Source organism: Pteronotus mesoamericanus, unplaced genomic scaffold (genome assembly GCF_021234165.1).
Source record: "Pteronotus mesoamericanus isolate MK-2021 breed Mesoamerican mustached bat unplaced genomic scaffold, CSHL_Meso_final scaffold_533, whole genome shotgun sequence".
NCBI lineage: Eukaryota > Metazoa > Chordata > Mammalia > Chiroptera > Mormoopidae > Pteronotus > Pteronotus mesoamericanus.
Genome location: NW_026555320.1, coordinates 8387937 through 8408137, shown reverse-complemented (window position 1 = coordinate 8408137; position 20201 = coordinate 8387937). Strand labels below are relative to the sequence as shown.

Genomic DNA, 20201 nt, shown 5'->3' with positions numbered 1-20201 from the left:
CCGGGGACCCGGCCGCAGACGGTCAAGGCCACACACGGCTCCGGTCCCGCTGGAGCTCCTGGGGCGGGCCGTGCTGCTGGTGATTGGCGGCCGTGTAGCGAGTGAGCCGGCCCCGCACCCGCTGCTTTGAAAGCCAGCGATCCCTCGCGTGGGTCCCAAACGTGCGCAGAGGGGACCGCGGGATGTGTTGCGCTCAGCCTGTCCTCCTTTACAGAGGCCTCCGCAGCGGCTGTTGCAGGGGGTGATAACGTGCTCCGGGGTGACCTCTCGTACTGACCGTTCAAAGTCCGTTCTTCAATATTGTGTGTCATCTGCAGTTTTTTATTAAACGTTTCATTGTTGTTCTATTGCAGTTGCCCCCGTTTCCCCCTTTGCTCCCCCTGCCCAGCCCCACCCCCGCCGCTCCCACAGGGAGTCCCCGCCCCCTGGTCCACGGGCCGCTCGTACAGGGTCCTCGACGCGGCCCTTCCCCTCCTTTCCCTCCCCTCCCCCTCCCCTCCCCTCGGCAGCTCTCGGTCTGTTCCTATTTCCCTGTCTCCGGTTCTAGTTTGTTCACGTGTTGTTTCGGTTCCACTCACAGGCGGGATCAGACGCTGCTTGGCTTTCACCGCCGGGCTTGGCTCCCTGAGCACAGCGCTCTCCAGCCCCATCCGCGCGTCGTCGCGAAGGGCGAGAGCGCCTGCCCTCCCTTCGCTGCCTGGTGCTCCCTGGTGCGTCGTCCGAGACGTTTCGTTTCTTTCAGATGTGCTGACTCATCCCAGAACTCGACTTGCATCGATCACAAAATTCCGCTCTCCAGGTCCCCCTCTTTTTACTTCTTCCCCGAGCTGCGTATTTTCATAAAAATGTGCAACTGCGTGGATCGGTTTCCAGAGGAAATAAGCACCTAAAACAGGAAACAAAATCCACAAGCAAAAACAAAACTAAACCTTTGAAGGGGGCCGAATGGCAGGACTCTGTCTTTGCGAGAAAACAAGCGGACCGTTAGGTGTTACGATCCCCACAAGTATGAGCTCAGAAATTAGAGTTTGATCACACACTCTTTATTATTTGGCCAAGTTTTACCTGCGCAGGGGCCACCTTTCCCTCGAAAGGGAAAAAGGCGCGCTGCTGTTAGATTACATGGATTTTTATAAGCAGAGCAAGCAAGCAGGATACAAGGGCAAGAGGTGGCGGTTAGCTATTGGCTGTTTGGTTTTTCTACATTGTTACTGGGGGTGTCACAATTCTTCCATCATCTTGGGGTATTGTTTGTTCTAGTGTGGGTCAACTTGTTCCCCTTAGTCTGCCCATATCCGTATTGTTCTTGCCCTATGCCTCCTCCTTATTCTTGTCGACTCTGGCCCAGCTGCATGGGGGCTGCACCCTGATATGTCTTTCTTGGTATTAGTTCCTCCCTTATCCTCAGCTCTGACCCTGCTTTTACGGGCTGTTTATCTGAGTCAAGGCTCAGTCATTATCCTATCTTGTTACTAAGGGGGGCTCTAATTCTTCCCTTCATCTTGTTCTAGTTTCTTGTTTTCGGCCCAGGCTTGACCTAGTGTTAAAGTTTGGCCCCTTCATTCCCCCCTTTTTCTTGTTCATCCTTTGTCAAATCCTTGACTCAGTGTCTTCTCCTGCCTTCTAACCCTTTCTCCCCTTAATCCTCATCTCGTTCTTCGTCCGTTCCCCACAACAGCCCCCCAAGCCCTCCTTCTCCTCTTCTCCTCAAAGAATTCTGATAAATAAGCTCTAAGTGAAACTATCCTCTCACCCCATGTTTGGTTCTTTGCGAGTACAGTTCCATCCTTTGTCCTTATCAATACCCATTCCCGGAGCTCATACCCACTTGTTTCCCAACTTAGTCCAATCAATATTAAGAGCGGGTAAAAGAGAGTCGGAGGGGCTTTTCTGGGTCCTGTCGAACTCTCCATGGTTTTTCTCCACTGGGGTCCTGAGCTGGCTTGACGTGAGAGAGGTGTATCCAGTAGGGTTTCTCGGCCACCCGAACGGCGGTCGGGGTGCTTAACAGTACCTGGAATGGCCCGATCCACCTGGGTTCAAGGCTTCCTCGCCGGTGGTTCAGGATCTATATCCACTGGCCGGGGGTTCAGTGTCCTTACTTCGCCAGTGCCACCTCTTTCATTTGCCTCCTTCTCCTCCCTTCGTAGGCTCCGGACTTCTTCTCTGAGGGCCTGCAGTGCCTGTAAGGACTTTAGAAAGTTATGATTAGAGGCCTCTATCTCCTCTCTAGTCAGCTTGGGCACTAGGGGCACAGGCTGCCCGTACATGATTTCGTAAGGCGTCCAGCCTCCTGTGTACGGGGTACATCGAGCCCTAAATAAGGCGAAGGGGAGCAATTCTACCCAGTTCTCCCCGAGCTCCTCCTCTAATTTAATCAATGTTTCCTTCAAGGTCCGATTCATTCTCTCTACCTGCCCTGAGCTATGGGGTCTGTACACACAGTGCAATTTCCAGGTTATGCCCAGTCTCCCAGCTAGGTTTTGGGATATTTGGGATACAAAGACAGGCCCGTTATCTGATCCAATCGCCACGGGAATGCCATATCTGGGAATTATTTCTCGGACTAAGATTTTCCCTACCGTGGCTGCCGTTTCACCCTTTGTGGGGAAGGCCTCCACCCAGCCCGAGAAGGTGTCTACTAGAACTAAGAGGTATTTGTATCCTGCTTTCCCTTTTGACATCTCAGTGAAGTCAACTTCCCAGATCTCTCCAGGGGTATTTCCCTTATGCCTGATAAATCGAGGGCATTTTTGATTCTGTGCGTTTACCCTGGCGCATGTCTGGCATCTGGACACTACGGACTCTATGATCTCCCTTTCTCTTTCCCTGAATGGCTTTTCCCTCCTTCCAATCACTATCACCTGCTCCTCCACTTCCTTCTCCCTACCTGCCTCTCACCTTTTACCTATATCCTTCCCCCTGCTTCTCCAGCTTCCTTTCCTTCGCCGCCTCTTTGGCCGCCAGGCCAGCCAGGGCGTTACCCCTTGCCACGGGGTCACTTCCTCTCTGGTGCCCTCGGCAGTGAATGATGGCTACCTTCTTGGGCATCCACAGCGCATCTAGCAGTTCTAGGATTTCCTGGCGATTGATTTCCTTACCTCCAGCCGTCAGCAACCCGCGCTCCCGGTAGATGGCCCCATGCACATGGGCTGTTGCAAAAGCATACCTGCTGTCCGTGTAAATGTTGACCGTCCTTCCCTCGGCCATCCGGAGGGCTTGGGTGAGCACGACCAACTCTGCTCTCTGGGCCAATGTCCCCTTGGGCAGAGCTTGTTTTCATACCACCTCGTCCGCTGTTGTCACGGCTGCCCCAGCATACCTGAGTCCGTTGTTTACGAAGCTGCTGCCGTCTGTGTACCAGGTTAGGTCCGCGTTCTCGTATGCCAGGTCCCGCAGGTCAGGCCGCGTTCCGGCTACCACTTCCAGGACATGGGGGCAGCAATGAGTCACTCCCGATTCGGGGACTGGTAGCAAGGTGGCCGGGTTCAGGGCAGTCGTCTTAAGGAATCTGACAGCCAGGGGGTTCAGGAGCTGAGCCTGATATTGAGTCAGTCGTGCGTTGGTCAACCAACGACCAGGCGGTGCACGGAGTACTTGCTCGACATAGTGTTCCCCAACTACTTGGATGTCTTGCCCCAAGGTTAGCTTACTCGCCTCCTTCACCAGGACTGAGGTAGCCGCTATGGCCCTCAGGCAGGCTGGCCATCCTGATGTCACTGGGTCTAGTTTCGTTGACAGGTAGGCCACCGGCCTCTTCCAAGGGCCCAGGGTCTGGCTCAACACTCCCAAGGCCATTCCTTGTTTTTCAGCCACATAGAGGAGGAACGGCTTGGCTGGGTCGGGCAAGGCCAATGCCGGGGCCGAGGCAAGGGCTTCCTTCAGGGCCTGAAACGCCTTCCGCCCTTCCTCAGTCTAGGCAAACTCAGTCTCTTTCCTCTTGGGGCATTCCCTCTTCCAGTGCCCCCTCTCCCTGCAGATGGCGCACTGATCCTTCTCTCGCCTGGCTCCCCTCCTTTCTCTGTCTCCCGCTCCTTCCTCTTTCCCTCCTCCTTTCCTTTCTCATTCCCCTTCTCCACCTCCTTCCTTTTTTCCTTCCTTTCCTTTTTCCCGAATTTTCTCTCTCTCTGGTTCCTTTCCCCCTATCTTTCTTCTTCACTTTTCACCTTCCTCTTTTTCACTAGAACCTTCCTTCTCTGATTCCCCTTCTTCGGCTTGGCCTGATTTGGCACCCTTATCTTCTGCAATTTCCTCCTTATGTCCGTGGCTGATTGCGTGACAAAGGCTATGTTTACGAGTCTCCTATTCTCCCTTGCCTCTGGGTCTAGTGGGGTATATACCCTGTATGTCTCCATCAATCTTTCCAGGAATGCGCCAGGGGTCTCGTCTCGTCCCTGCACTACCTCACTCACCTTTCCGAAATTTGTGGGCTTGCGGGCCACTGCCCGCAATCCCCTCAGCAGAGCTCGGCGGTACTGTAGAAGTGCCTCCCTTCCCCCTCCTGTGTTTGGATCCCAATGGGTTGGGGGGGATGGAGGGGAGTATTTCCTCCAACTCCCTTCTTCCTCCCCCATAACCGCCTTCCCTGCTTCCCTCAGGATCCTTTCCCTTTCCTCAGACGTAAACAAGGTCTGCAATATCTGCTGGCAATCATCCCACGTGGGCTGGTGGGTCCGGAGATTAGCCTGGGAGGCGCCCTAGGGGCGTTCGGGGCCGTGGGCGCCTCTCGGAGCGGTAGCAGGGCAGGCTCTCTAGAGTCCGGAGCGCGCCAGCCTTTTTGTCCCTCACTACTGTAAGAGGTTCCTCCCCAGATTGCTCGGAGGAATCGGGTGCCGCCAGGGCGGGATACGGTGGTGGGGCGTTAACAGGATCTAAGGGGTCCTCCGGCCGGCCTGGCAGGACTGGATACGGCCGGTTCCCTTCAGGTCCCGATGACGGCTGGGGCTCAGCACTCCCCCCTCTGCTATTTCCTTGGGGGCCTCTCCTCTCGCCCGATCCAGCGGCTAAGCACACCGCTCTACCCCTCCTGTTTGTCCCTGCCTGCCCTTGGCTGCACTTCCGGACGTAGCCCGGTCTATCCGTGGCAATATCCGTCCAGACATTGATGTAGATTTGCTGGTCCGGATGAGGCACCACGTAGGTGACTCGTTGGACCGAGAAACAAATTGGCAAGTGGAAAGTTCCCTCAGTCGGCCACCCAACATTAAAGGTGGGCCACTCAAGCTGGCAGAACGTTCGGAGGGTCTCCGGGTCGGGAGGACTCCCTCCATAGCGCTTCGCCCGCTTTCTGAAATCAGAGATTGTTTTTCAAGATGCAATCCAAAGGTGAACCCTCGACCGCTCCCGTGGATCCCCCTTGTCCCATGTCTTTACGTATGTGGGTCCAAAGATCGTGACTTATGAGACCGAGGAGGGTCAAGATTAAACACGCAGCCAGGCTCCACACCACTCTCTCACTTACGCCATTCACTCTTCGGCCGGCCTCACACACACACACACACATTTAGGAGACGACTCAGACAGACAAGAACGATTAAAGCACTTTCACTTTCGCCCGCCTGGCCTCTCCTCTCGCGAGGGACTTGGGTCTGTCTTAGCTAAGGCTGCCCGAGTAGAATCCGGGTTACCTCCCAGCCGTTATGCCATATGACAGACCGAGGAACCGCAGGTTGGGGCCCACTCAGACTCCGTAGGCTCGCTGTCCCGTGGAGTCACACAGACAGGCACTCGCTCACTCACACGGCACTTTCGCATGCGCTCCCGTACCCGTTTCTCCCCGCGCTGCGCACCAAAACCGACCTCAGGCGACCCTGTCGCGACTCCCGAGGGCGTCCCCTCCTTGGGAGCCCCCTGGGTGGACTGCCGGTGACGTCTCACCTACCACCTCAGGGCTGCAAAGGCTAGCCTTTCCTTCCCCTTAAGAGAACTCTCGGTTTAACTCACCCAACTCGAGCTGGTCCCTTTGATTCCCGTCCTTTTACTCCACAAAAGGGGGAATCTCGCTGGGGCCTCCAAATGTTACGATCCCCACAAGTATGAGCTCAGAAATTAGAGTTTGATCACACACTCTTTATTATTTGGCCAAGTTTTACCTGCGCAGGGGCCACCTTTCCCTCGAAAGGAAAAAGGCGCGCTGCTGTTAGATTACATGGATTTTTATAAGCAGAGCAAGCAAGCAGGATACAAGGGCAAGAGGTGGCGGTTAGCTATTGGCTGTTTGGTTTTTCTACATTGTTACTGGGGGTGTCACAATTCTTCCATCATCTTGGGGTATTGTTTGTTCTAGTGTGGGTCAACTTGTTCCCCTTAGTCTGCCCATATCCGTATTGTTCTTGCCCTATGCCTCCTCCTTATTCTTGTCGACTCTGGCCCAGCTGCATGGGGGCTGCACCCTGATATGTCTTTCTTGGTATTAGTTCCTCCCTTATCCTCAGCTCTGACCCTGCTTTTACGGGCTGTTTATCTGAGTCAAGGCTCAGTCATTATCCTATCTTGTTACTAAGGGGGGCTCTAATTCTTCCCTTCATCTTGTTCTGGTTTCTTGTTTTCGGCCCAGGCTTGACCTAGTGTTAAAGTTTGGCCCCTTCATTAGGGAGTTCTGAGGGTTTAGGGTCGGGCTCCGAATCGGAGGCAGCCGGGCCTTTTGACGACACTTGTGAAGAGGCAGCAGGAAGAAAGGTTACCTCCTGGCAACCACGGGAAGGACACTGTTCCCTGACACTAAGAAGGACGGAGAACGAGCCAGAGCAGCCAGACAGAAATCGTGAGACCAAAAGGCTTTTTTCAGTATTTTGTTCTCTCTTTTCTAAATACAATGGAGGTAGAGTTAGGGCACACCGTTTAGATCGTTTTCCAGACTTGGAGAATAACCCAAAGCGTTTTCCAATTTTGACAGCAACAATGTGTTCTAATTAATTAGAGCTCGTAATTACGTCTGCAGGAATCCAGGCTAGCGTGGCCGGGGGCGGGGCTGGGGGCGAGGGAGAGCAGGGCGATTGGGCCAACTCATTATCCCAAAGCGGATACAAACAACGGCCATGCTCACTCAGCCATTGTTTCGGGTAAGTTCATATATTAACAGTAGTTTGGGCCTGAAAATAGCTTTTCAATAAGCAAGCATTTTAAACCCTAATTTTACTGTCAAATACAAATTAAAGTGGCTCAGAGAGAGCCTCCCAACTTCCTTGCCAAAAAAAAAAAGGAAGAAGAAAAAAATACAGCATTGGGAGAAAAGGATTTTTAAATATACCAACTAATTTTTAAATTTTTCCTTCTCAATTTAAATAATCTTTTACTTTATTTAAAATTCCTAGGGTTTTTCTAAAGTATTTTGGAAGGAACGGCCCAAGAGTGTTCCTAACACTTTATCACCATCATTTTTTCCCAGTGCCCGTGTGATGGGTATTTCAATTGTCCCGTATTCACGTGTCGGTGCGTTTGGAACTCCCTTCGCTCTCAGTGCGTTGGCCTGAAGCAGGCCGGGTGCCGGCGCACGCGCAGCCCACGTCTGTGCGCGGCTGCGTTTCTGGGCCCGCGCGGACCGCCCGGCGCGCGCCCGGTTGCCTCAGAGAAGCGCTCTGTCATTAAGGAATTTCGCAGGGATGACAGGTATGACTAAGCATCTGTGAGCTCTGTGCAAATCAAGTCGATAGCCTCAGCTTTGCAGGAAGATATTTGTGCCCGTGAGGTATCCTATCTGGAGACTCTGTAAGATCGGACAAGGAGGCTGGAAATTTGGATCTTTGGGGGGAAAAATGTATAAAAGCAGCCACGGTTCATCCCAAATGTTCTCTGCCTTTTTATGGAAAATAGTGGGCTGCAATTGCAATAAGCGTGCGTCAGAGTCTTCGATGAGGGATAAATAGGGACTTCGGGGCGGTGATGTCTGCCTAACTTTGATCTGTGTGACTCATTTCTCACATCGTGTCTACATCAACAGTTCAACTTCACTGGAGGCAATATATATATTTAATTCAGTAATGTAGTTAACATTTTTCCTTTGCCATTTTCGCTCCAGTATGGCTGCTGGACACAAAACAGGTTTCCTCGAAGGCTGTCCTTCATCTACGGGGGGCAAATGCCGGGACCGCTCGGCTTCCAGCAGAGAGAAGCGGGGTCGCCCGAGCCCAGGGCCTCATGTCAGAAAACCTGCCCCCGGCCGGCCCTGTGGCCGCCCTGGGAGCCCTCCGTCAATGGCTGGACTTCACCTATGTTTGTAAAAGGAACTTACTTTTTAGAGCAGTTTTAGTTTCACAACAAAAGTGGGAGGAAGACACAGAGATTCCCCACATGTCCCGCCCCCACCTGCGCACAGCCTCCCCCCGGCCCGCGTCCCTGCAGAGGGTGCATCTGCCGCCACGGGTGGCCTGCACCGACGTGTGGCACCAGCCAGAGTGCCCGGGGTCCCGTGGCGGTCACGCTCCGTGCCGCGCTTCCTGCGGTTTCAGACGCGCGCACAGTGAGCCCGCCCACGGCCCCGAGGGAGGCGAGCGGCCCCAGGTGCCCTGAACCGCCCCACGCGCCGCCTGTGGCCCGCGGCCCCCAGCTTCTCGCTGTGTCCGCAGCTCACCTTCCCCAGGACGCTGTGCGGTTGAAATCGTGCCACGCGTAGCCCCCAGGCTGGCCCTTGGGCTTGGTCGTATGCACGTGGCTCCCCATGGGTGGTTGTGGCTTCACAGCGCGTCTCTTTTCAGTGCTGAGCAATGCTCCAGTGTCTGGGTGCGCACAGTTATCTACACGATCTCTTACTCTAGGACACTTTTGTTGAGTAACATCCGGGCAGGTTGTTGCTTGGACATACGTTTGTGGCTGAATTAGGCAAATAACAAGTATTCCTGGGAAAGGACGCCCCCAAGAGGCACTGAGCTCGCCTGAAGTTCCCACGACGGCCCCTCCCCATACAGTGCTGTTGCTGTGACTTACGAACCTGTGTTAACGGGGCTTAGAAATGAGGAGTGGCCCCTTTGGAGGCCCTGAGCGTGCGCCCCGCGAGGGCGCGGGGCTCACGCCGGGTGGCGCGTGTCCACACACCGGGACCCTGCTTCCTTCCCTCCCAGATCGCTCGGCTCTGAGAGAAGGGCTTTTTGCTCAGGAACAGAGAGCGACAGCCTCCAGGGCGGCCTGTAGTCAACGCCGGTGACCAGCCGCCCCGCCAGCGTCCCAGCCTCGTTAGAGAGGCAGCCTGGTTCCGCGGCCTCCGGAGCGGGCGCTGGTGTCTGTGAGCTCACGGAGGCTGTGCCTGCTGCTGGTTCACCTCCAGGCCCACGGCCGCCAGGGCGGACGGGCAGAGCCACTGACGTCCCAGGCCCGTCCCATGTAGTCAGCGATGCGTCGCGAGTAGATGGTCAAATGAGCGAAGCGGACAGGGTGTGCCCTGCACGTTTTCGGTTGTGACGTGGACGTCCTGGGACAGTTCTCCCGTGCTCTTAAGCACCAATCCCGTGTGTGCGTTCAACTGCCATCTTTTAAACCGATCACCGTTTACACGGAACGCACTTAGATCCTGGTCCGCAGCCCAACGAGCAGCAGAGTCCCGGGCCGCGGCCCCGCTGACCGAGGGAGGGTCTGCGTTGCCCCCCTCCTGGGGCCCCGCGGCCCCGCAGCCCTCCCGTCCAGGCAGCCCGGGCTCTGTGGCGTGCCCTTTGACCTGGCCTTGATGCTGAGATGCAGGATCGGCCTGACCGTGATACGGAGTAATGTTATGTTCCCCCCGGAGGCACCTTGGGTCTCTTGCCGCGGATATTTATGACTCACTCGCTGTGCTAGGTCCCAGGGATTGGCCATCCCACGGCGTTGGCTCTAAGCCTGAACGTTGACGAGCGTGATGTTTAAAAATATGACCAAGGCTCTTAAAGGCTAACCCTCTGCTGTAGGGCGACGTTAAGATGGTTTTCTGGGATGGAATTTACTTGCAGGGAAGCTTGGTTCCCAAATTAAATGGCTGGTAGAGGCCAACAAAGTGCCCGGGCGTCTTTGTTCTCCTGTTTATTGGTGTTTATATACGACATTGGCCTTCCTGAGGATGCATCGATTGTGTGGGGAGATTTCAAGACGGCGCCTATCGATAATGTTACGTTATCTCTTGATACTAATTGGCATTAAGCCCAGAAAAATCGCCGACAGCATCGCAGCTGAGCGCGAGGATCTCTGCGTGCTGTTACTGCACATCTGGAAGTCACCATGGAACCAGCTTCTTTCAGAACTGAAGTTGTGGATTGTGTGACGTGGTGGTTTGTAGCTTCCAGGGGGACCTGATGTTTATCAGTCACTTAATCCCTGTGACTGAAAATGTGTATGTGGTTATCGGCATTGTGTTCACGCTGGAGAGACGTGTCGAAGATTCTAGGTGAAGTGTCCGCCTTGGCACCGTGCGAGCCAGCCTGGGGCTGCGCGGGTTCCCCGTCCCTCCTCACCTACCACACCGTCTGTCTCTTCCGCTGCCCCAGGGCGGGGCGGGGGCAAAGTTCTTCTAATGAGGAAGTTCACGGGGAAATTGTACTACTTTTTCCTTTTTTTTTTAAAAAAAAGGAACTAATAAGGGTTTGTAAAACTTGAATTTGTTCTTTCGACAAATATTTATTGAGCTTCTATGTGGAAAACACACTTCTGAGGACTGTGTGGAAAAAAGAAATAATGAAGCAACGATTCCAGAACACGCGTGTGTGCCTGCTGTTGTGTGTGCGAGGCCATCATGAAGAAAGCTCATCATTCCATCTAATTGCTATTTTCCATGTAACCGGGGCACCAGAGCTCCCGGCAAATGGTAACCATAGCAACGAGGCCTTCGATGAGCTGAGTTTCCCAGCAACTTTGCTAAGCATTTCAATTTCGTTATCTCCTTGAACTTACTAAAAATCCAACGGCTTCGATAATATGCGTTATCTCGCTTTGCACATTAAATCAAACAAAACAAAGCATGGAGCTCAGCAATGTTGGGGATATCTTGGTCCAAGATCTCGGAGCCAGACCGACATCGTAGCCAGCACCCGTAGCCTGCACGCGCGTGTGTGTGAGTTCACTGTGAGCTCCCGATGACCAAACACCAACCAGAGAGGCCGCTGGGACGGCACGCAGACCATCGCCTGGGAACGTCGCCCTGGGCCGCGGGGCATGCCCAGGCCAGGGCGAGGACCCCTGAGACAACAGTCTCCGCGAATCTCCGGGGCGCAAGGTGTTTGTGTGTGTGTGTGTGTGTGTTTGTTTTTGGCCTCCCCTGAAAAAGAGGGTGAGCTGCGTCAGAGCCAGTACCGGCTGGCCGGTGTGAACGCGCGTCCTACAAGAGCCAGCGAACGAATGGGCCCCCCCGCGGTCGGGGGGTGGACCGGGCTGACACGCCGGCTGTGGGCGGGCGGGGCCGTGCCATCTCGCGCCGTTGCCCTTTCCTGGGACTTCCCGGCCGCAGATGCTCCGGAGCATTACTTTCTGACTCGGTGATTTTCCTTGGAAACATAACAACACCCCAGGAGGCCAAAGATGGAGCGGCCTGCCCGCTAGCCGCCCGTGGTGCCGGATGCTCCTGCCTCTCCGTTGTCGCAAAGCTGCCTTTTCCAGGAGCAAACGGGAGGCAGGCCGACCTAGCAGCCCCCAGGGGGGGCCCTTACAGTGATGAATGTGGGTTTTGTTTGCACTCACACGGGTCCTGCTAGAGCGGGCGGGACTATTTTTGTCTAATTGGGTGAGAGCTGGACTCTCCACAGAGCCATACAGAGCCATAAAGAAGGGGCATCTAGACGGTCACTTGGAAGGTCATTTCAACGCGAGAGCACGAAGGCCGGGGAGGGTGCGCGGGTGCCTCCGGCGCCGAAGGCCTCCGCCTCCCCCGCCTGGGTCCTGGCGGCGTGCAGGGAGCGCTCCTTTGTGTTCCTGGTAGACGGCACGGGGGCTGCTGGGCCTGTTTTTAATCGTGGCGGATGAAGCGACGTTCTGGCATTTATATTGATGAGTCATCTCGCTAGTTTTGCAGTTTAACCTGTTACAGATTTGGACTCATCCTATTCACACATTCATGATCGGGAGGAACTAGTTTGTTTCTCCCAATCGATCCCACTCTGCCTGCGTGGATACTTGGGAGCGTGATAATCCCGAAGGCTGCTTCGCAGGCTTCCCTTCCTTCCCTTCCCTGGCCCCGGCGACCATGAAGCCCGGCTGTCTCTTATTGTAAGAGACAAGAAAGACAGAGCCTGGGCCCGTGTGAAGTGTCGAAGCTGCTGAGAGCCAGGAGGCCCGGGCTGGCCCACGCTTTTCCTGGCCGAATGAAGGGCACTTTTCTTAAACAGATGTTTTCAGAATAGCAGGTTTATTTAGCCTCCGGGCAGTAAAAAAATGATCAAAACTGTACTGTGATTAATAAAGAATATCACTGGGAAAGAGCAAGGTCCCATATCCTCTCAAGCCCCATCACGAGGTGCCGAGGCCTCTCTTGGCCGCGGAAGTGTCTAGGCTCTGATTCAGCAAACACACATGCAGGAGAGGGCTCAGCGACCGCCCAGGGGCGGCCTAGGGCCGGCAGGTGCCTGAGCCGAGTCTCTGCCCCGCTCCCTGTTCAGTGAGGCCACCTCGTTGCTGGAAATGGGCTGCAGGGGAGTGTTTACACTGCGGGAATGGGCAGCGCCGTACGGGGGGCCCTTGGGAGAGACAGCTGCTGAGCGTTTGTCGGTTCCCTGCTCCGCGTGACTGCGTGGTTCTCTTTGGCCTGCATTCTCCCCGCGAGTTTGCTCCTCAAACGAGTGCCACTGTCCACAAGGTGAGCACGCGTTGACCCAGGTCAATGACAGATTAACCGGGACCGTCCAACCTGACGCTCCCGCTGTGCGTCCTAGAGACGGTCGGTGCACAGAGGACCTCGGCCAGCATTCGCTCAGTGAATGAATCACCCTTTGTAATAAACATCTTACCTATGGGCTTATATAAAGTGTTCTGGGTGAACTGGAACATTTATTTAATGTAGATTAGCTGTGCGGGGACCTGCGGCATGCTGATTTATCACCGCTGGGGAAGCGATAAAAGAGACCAGAGTGACTCGGTGACACTGTGCGTATGTCGCTCTAATTAAACTTGTTTGAACGTCCATGTCCGATCATATGACATGAAGACACTTCTGTGGTGACCCCCAGTTTTTCTTTTGCTTCTGGATCTTTTTAAATTTTTCAAGCCTGTTGAAAAAGAAAGTATATTTTTTCCATCTTGCTCTCTCTGGGGCCTTAAGAATGAAGCCTTGTTCACATCAGTATTATATTTTCTCAGTTCACTGTAACAGCGTTAGTGTGAAAAGACTCTCGCCTTGCTTACTAAAGAGAGATTCCCATTTGCTGGTGCCTTGTTTGTCTTGCGGTAACCGCCCCGTGTCCCTGTGGCTTTGTCCAGTCTCTGAGACGACCAGGGCTGCGGATGGAGCGAGGCCCTGAACGCGGCGCGGGCGCTCCAGCTCCAGACGGCCGGCGGTGCCGCGATGCCCCTCCCGCGTCGTCTCACCGGGCGCGTCTCTCATTTTGGAGCGGTCTCTCTTTGTCGGCGAGCTGCGCGGCTGGCCAACATCAGCACCGCTTCTCGACAGGTCCTGCCCGTGAGCCGTGCGTCCGTGTGTTGCTGCCACCGCTATAAATTGCTCACTGGGAACTGCGATGACAATGAGCTTTATTGCCTCCGGGTCTCAGTGGGTATTTTACATGACTTGCTTGGGAACCTGCGCGGGAACAGACAACTTCTGAGCGTGTTTGCTTTGCTACTTTTGGGTTGTTGAGACCACGGGGGGAGGCAGGCAGCTCGCCGACGAGGGGACAGTTCACGGGCTGAGAGAAGGCTGAGCTGGAGCTGCAGGTAATTCTCCTTTGCACACCACGCGGCGGATACTCTGTCGCCAGCTGCAGCTCATGGGTCTCCATGACGACACATCCTGGTCCTGAGCACAGCAACTATTTTTCCTGTTAACGTATTCCTTCCAGCGCTCAGGTCTCTGTCCGCCACTCAATGGCGAGTGCGCAGTCCGTGGCTTCTCAGCGGGCGCTCCATTCACGCGTCCCCACAGCCCAACGGTGGACCCTGCCTGGCTGCCGAGCCCCTGTCCACATCGGCACACGCTTACCGAGCAGCTGCCCAGGCACCGCGCGGTTGCAGGTCCCCACATCCACGGGTTTTGTGTGGATTTGACAAAACGACCATTTGGTTCAGTGGGAGGAAATGTCAATGAAACAGCTTTCACACAATCGAATGGAGCATGGGATTGACTTGTCCACTGAGACGGGTCAAAATGTCACCCAACGATGAGATCTGGGGGGCCAGAGAGACGGACACAGTGTGCGGGGGAGAGCACCCACGCCCGGGGCCTGTGGGCTCCGCTTCCCCGGCGCAGGGGCCGGCGGGTCTGCTTTGGCCAAGGGCGGGGGCCTTGGCTTGGGACTTGGGACGCTCTGCTGTCTCAGACACTTGTGGATGAATGTCCGCACGATGGTGTCAGGATGCGAGCCGAGGGTCGGCTGCTCCCTCCCGCGTCCTGCCACGGGGAGGTGACAGAACGGAGCGCCCTCGGCTGCCTTGCCACAGGCCGCTCCTCGCCCGCCCCTGCGCAGGCAGGTGCCACCTCGCTGTCTCCTTGGACAGGCCTGGCGCGGGCAACGCAGGCGGCTGCTTCTCAGACCTCGGCGCTCACATCTTTGAAGGGTCAGGAAAACCAAATTTCTGGACGACTGTCCCCGACCTTTGAGCATCAGAACTGGACGGCGAGGGGAAGAGAACACCTCTCCATGTTCCGGCGACGTTCTGGTTCTTTTTCAGTGGGGGATTCAATCTTTCGCAGCCTTCTCGAACTTCTGTGACCTTTCTAATTTAAAGTGACAAGTTAAATGCTAATGGAATTGATAGGGGTGAGCGCATGGTCAATGACCAGCCTGAGCAGACTACATAATGGGGCTGAAATTGCTAAAATATGCAGGTTCATTGTAATTTTGACAGGAAACAGTTTTCTGCGGGGCTTTATACCTCCCTGGGCGACATTAAAGGCGAGGAATGTTGTAAGTACCACATTTCTTTGGAGGAAAGTTGGGAGACCTCAGCGACCCAAACTTCAAGTTAAAAAACATACATGGAAAAATCTTGAAATTTTACCTGCATCTGTTTTGAATGGGAAATGTCATCATAAAGTGTGTCAACAGCAAGACAAGAGACCCCCAGTGCCGTTGCTGTGTGGAGCCGCACGTCGGCAGACCGAGGCCCGGTTTTAGGTTCGGCTCCTCCCACAGGTGGGACCTCAGACCGCCCCACATGCGCCCCCTGGACAGAGCCAGCGAGGTGCCGGCAGACCCTGGGGCCCCCAAGGAGACGGCCCATCCTAGCCCGCCCGCTTTGCTGACCTGGAAGTTCCTTGTCTCCACTTCCTTCCAGCTGGTGGGAAATTCTCATGCCTCATCAGCTGAGCGAGCCCCCGGGAAAAGGCACGGATGGTCCGCTCGCCTGCGTTCTGTTTGCAGTGCCGAGTGGCTGGGGTGGCAGGGAGGGCGGGCGCCTGCCTAGATTAGACCCGGGGACGTCGGGCCTGAGTGTCCATCCAGGCTGATCCCTTCTCGGTTAAAACATTCGGCCGGATTTCTTACATCATTACTTTCTTCATCTTCAAAATGGGGAAAATATCTACAGTATGGAATACACCAGAGACAACTCTATGATAGCCATTAACTAAACGAACATCTCTGAATATGGGACAATAAACTCAGGTTATTTCTCTTAATGGTGAATCATCTTTATTAATAGCTCCTAGTTTTGGTTAAGGGTATTTCAAGTTATCACAGGAGATGCCTTGCAAATTTGAAATGGAATCTCTAAAGCAACTAAATTAAGACCCTTTTAAGAAATGAAGGGGTTGTGAAATCACACAGCGAGATAACATCAAACCTAAAAACGACATAATGATTTTCTTTAATGCTACTGTAGCAGGAGCTCAGGGGAGGATTCCAATAATTTCCTGTGTGTGTGCGCGCGTGCGTGCGTGCGTGCGTGTGTGTGTGTGTTATGGGCGGAAAGTTTTTTCTGTAACTGCGCTCCCAGCCCTGGCCAGGCAGCTCAGCCGGTTCGAGTGCCGTCCCCCGACTCTAAGGTTTTGGATTCGACCCCCTGTTGGGTCTCACGCAAGAGTCAACCAATGAAAGCATCAGTAAGTGGAATAATAGGTCAATGTTTCTCTCTCTCAAATCGATAAATACAAATAGCGTGCTTTTATTTAGAAGACCAATGATCTACCTATACATTACCAAGGAAATCAGGAGACTTATTGTGGAGGAACAATACAAAAATACGTAACTGGTACTCTGTGGAGAGACAGCAAAGACTTTAATCTGGAAAACCTTGAGTGCCAGCCAGTTAAAATATTTGCATTGTGCACAACGATTCCCATAGCAACAGGAATGTGGAAGTCTCAAAACAACTTCACTCTAACTTTTCATCTCGTGTTCTAATTCATTTTGTGTTGTTGAGAAGCCAAAGGTTCTGGTGGTGATACCAGAAGATAGAAATATCCGTGGATCATTTTTGGCCAGAAAAATACATTTTAAGTATAGAAAACATGGTATCTGGGATATAGCACAGAAGTTGGGTCCAAACAGACTTTGTTCAAATCAACCTCCTTGGCCCTAGATCCTTTTTTCCTTAAAATTAGGGTAGTAATGCCGAGGTCACAGGAAAGGAGCGGAGGGACGGGCGGGAAGGCAGAGGGACCGCAAAGCACCGCGAACGGGCAGGCCCAGCGCGGTCGGCGGGCGGAGGGTCCAGCTCAGGAAACGGAGTCCATGGTGCTCTCACGGCCGCGTGGGGAGCCCGGCGGGCGCGAGCCTGGCTGGGGTGGGGACTTGGGGCGCCCCCTGATGTCTAATGGGGGCGTGTACACCGGGAACTAATGCAACACTGTGTGTCACCTGCAAGTGAAAAATCAAATGAGGTTCAGAAAAGGAATGGCGTATCATGAATGGAAGTAGGCTCCCCACATGGCTCTTGCTCAGTAAATGATAACCGTTGGGATGAACTAACATCAGTACGTTTAGAGCATCTTACAGTTTTATGTTTTCGTTTTAGCTCCCGAAGAGATTGTTCGCTCTCTGTTGGCCGCGCCCCTGAGAAAGCCCTTTGCTCCTTGGAAGCCGGCGCCCCCCCCGGAGCCCCTCCCGGCAGGGCTGGGGGAGGGGCAGGGCAGGACGAGGGGGGGGAGGCGGCCCTGGTTCCCCACGGGCGGCTTCTGACAGCGGCGGACAAGCCACGTGCCTGGAGAGTTCTGCCCGGTGGAACAACACGCTGCTCCTCGGTGTTTAGGTCGGCTGTGCTCCGGCCTCTGAGATTCCAGGGCTTTGTCATGTCTGCTGCGCCCTGAAATGATTAAGATATTTTGGTACTAAAATTCTAGTAAGAGCCTGTAAAGATTTAAAACAGAATCACAAAAGTCCACAGGGCTCTCCACAAAGCTCACCCACATCGAAGCTCAACTCACGACGCGTCACGGAACTGGGCACGCGTGTCATTCAGAGCAGCGGGCCGGGAGGACATGGAATCAGTTACTGGGGACGGTCACGTACACGAAGCTTTGTTTCCGGGAGGTGCCTGCAGAGCCTGCCTTGAGCGCTTCACTGGTTACTCGTAGGACGTCCCAGCCTCGGGAACCAGGTGCCGCTTCCGACAGGAGGGAGCCGCGACGGTGACCGTGGAACCGAGCGTGACCAACGCCCTCGAGTGTCCACCTCCCCCTTCTGATCCCTACCGGCGCCTGCAATCTCTGCTCTTCTTAAAGCGAAGCAGAGTTCAAGCGTCTAAACAGATATGAATCTTTAATTCTGAACCTTTATATTTGGGAAGCCGCCTCATTCCTTCTTCCAGTCCAAAGGTAGGACAGTTTGTTGATGCTGAGGCCATTTCCTCCTTTAGAACGGCGTCCATATATAATAATTTATATTATACACCGCAATTAGTACTACCCATGTATAATGCGCATCCTTATTTTTGTCTCAAAAATTTGGGCCAGACAGTGCACTATACATTGCAAAATATACTACTTATTGGCTGCTTGTGTCTCCTTTTCTATGAACCACTTGTTCGAGTCATTTACCCATTTTTTAAAACTAAGGCTTTTTTTGGTATTAACTTGAACGAAGTGCGCTTTAACTTGAGAAACTAGCCCTTCGGCTGCTGCGCCAGAATAACACTGTAAATGTGTAACACATGGTGCCGCTGTTGCCTTGGCGCTCAGGGTGACGTGGGCTCTGGAGCCGCCTCCTGCCGGGGGCCGAACCTGGCAGATCAGCAGCTGGTTTGCTTTGTCAGGGGACGCACCCATCTCTAATTTTGGCCATTTAAGCCCGTAATTTGTATTTTATTTTGATTATGTTATTATTTCAAAATGATTTTCCAAAACCACATATTTCTGTATCCCTGCACATTGAAGTGCCAACAAGGCTGTTAAAGGTTTATTTTTCCATACATTACATTCCTTATGATATATTTGGCTTTTATTCTGGGATATTTTTTATGCCTCAAAGGTGTTGTAAAAATAAATCAGTTGATTTCCAACGAACACAATGTGCGTTTTCTATTTTGTATAACGTTCATTTCTCCTTGGCTCCTAAGTGGGTAAGTACTGGGTTAATTCTTCACATACTCAGCTTTGATTTCAACTTGTTGAACAGCATAAATAGTAAAATAAATAATCACATGTTAAAAAGCCGATCCTAAAATGCTCCTATTTTTCAGCATTGTTTGCTGTTCATCATCTACTAGAATTCTTGATCCTCCAAAGCACTCATACAAGTTAAAGGCTTGATAGCATTTCTATGCTTACGTCTGGAAACAATGTAATAGAGACTTCAAACTCTCCTAGACACCATTAAACTATCTTCAATACACTCTTTCAAAGGAACACATATAAACTCTTGCAATTTAAGTGAAATTATAGCTGCTATTCATTAAAATATAAAGAAACGGTTGTGATGCTGTTGCCCGTAGCTGATGTTTGACTCTGCAAATTACTTTTTTTTTTTCAAATTCCGAAATGGACCCGAAGCTGTTTCCTCACCTGTGAACTTGTGAGAGCTGACTGCTTGTTAACATTCAGCAGTGAGACAGAAAACGCCGCTTTAAAGAGCCCCTTCCCCTTCGAAGGGCGCCCAGCGGGTACCCACGCCATTTCTTGTATGGTAGTCGAGACAGAAATTGTGGATCCAAAAGTCATATTGGCTTTTTACCGTATAAAATGCGGGAGCTCGCCCTCAGCCCCGCTGTGCTCAGCGTCGGGCGGCGCGGCCCGCGCTGGGTGTGGCGCCCGGTCATCGCCCTCCTAAACACGGTTGGAGTCCGGAGGCGTTTACGTGTCTGGGGCCGTCCCTCATAGAGTCCCCTGAACGGCCGCGGGTTTCTCATTCCTGTTTCCGAACGCTTATTCTTAGGAGAGGCCACCCAATGGCATTGGGCCCAGGCCCGGCAAAGCCCGGTCGCCGCCGGGCGGGCCGCTCGGCCACCGCGGCTGCCCCGGGAGCGCCCAGCGCTTGCCCCCGCCCCGCGGCCCCGTCACGCGGGCAGCCGCCCCCACCCAGCTGCTGTCTTCTGGGAGGTGCCGCGGCTCCCCCCCCCCCCCCGGGCCGTGGCTGGCAACCCCCTGGAGATCTGTCTCCTCTTTGGCCTCTCCCGCGGCTGGTTTCACCGTCCCTTCGGAGAGTGACTCTCGTTTGTCACCCCGCCACGCGCGGACTCAGAGCCACCCGGAGGTTTTTGTCCATTTTCTGATGCGGCCGCGGTGGGCTGAGCAGGGGACGGAAAGGGCTGCAGGCAGGAGCCGGCGCCTGACGGGCCCGCCACAGGCACTGCGGCCCCGACCTCGGAGGGCCACCTGCGCTCCTGCGCGATCTGCAAGGCGCCCTGAGGGCTCCGTAGCGTCGGCACGGACAGCGTGGGGGGTAAGAGGCAAGAAACGCTCAGTGCGAGCGCAGTGGGAGGCGCCAGCCCAAGGGGCCGGGGGGGGGGGCAGTATCTTTGCGGCGCCCTCTCCGCTCCCACCGCTCCTCCCCGTCCATGCCCCCCTCGGGCTGGGCCGCGTCCCCCCTTCTCTGCCCTCAGAGCTGAACTGAAGAGAGGAGACGGAAGCCGCACTGAGCGGCGGCCCCCTCCCTGCCGTGCCCTTTCAGAGCCCAGGGTGCTCCGGGGGCGCCTCTGGGTGGATGGAGGAGGGCGCGGGGCAGAGG

At 54.2% G+C, this 20201-nt stretch overlaps 1 protein-coding gene across 1 annotated transcript; it reads right to left on the bottom strand.

Moving 5' to 3' along the window:
* Nucleotides 1-2039: 2039 nt before the first annotated feature.
* LOC129087677 (uncharacterized) lies at nucleotides 2040-8658 on the bottom strand. The gene is given in 5 exon segments (XM_054594618.1): nucleotides 2040-2316; nucleotides 2909-3915; nucleotides 4413-4501; nucleotides 8377-8435; nucleotides 8570-8658. Coding segments are annotated over 5 exon segments (1521 nt in total).
* Between the last annotated feature and the right edge of the window lie 11543 nt (nucleotides 8659-20201).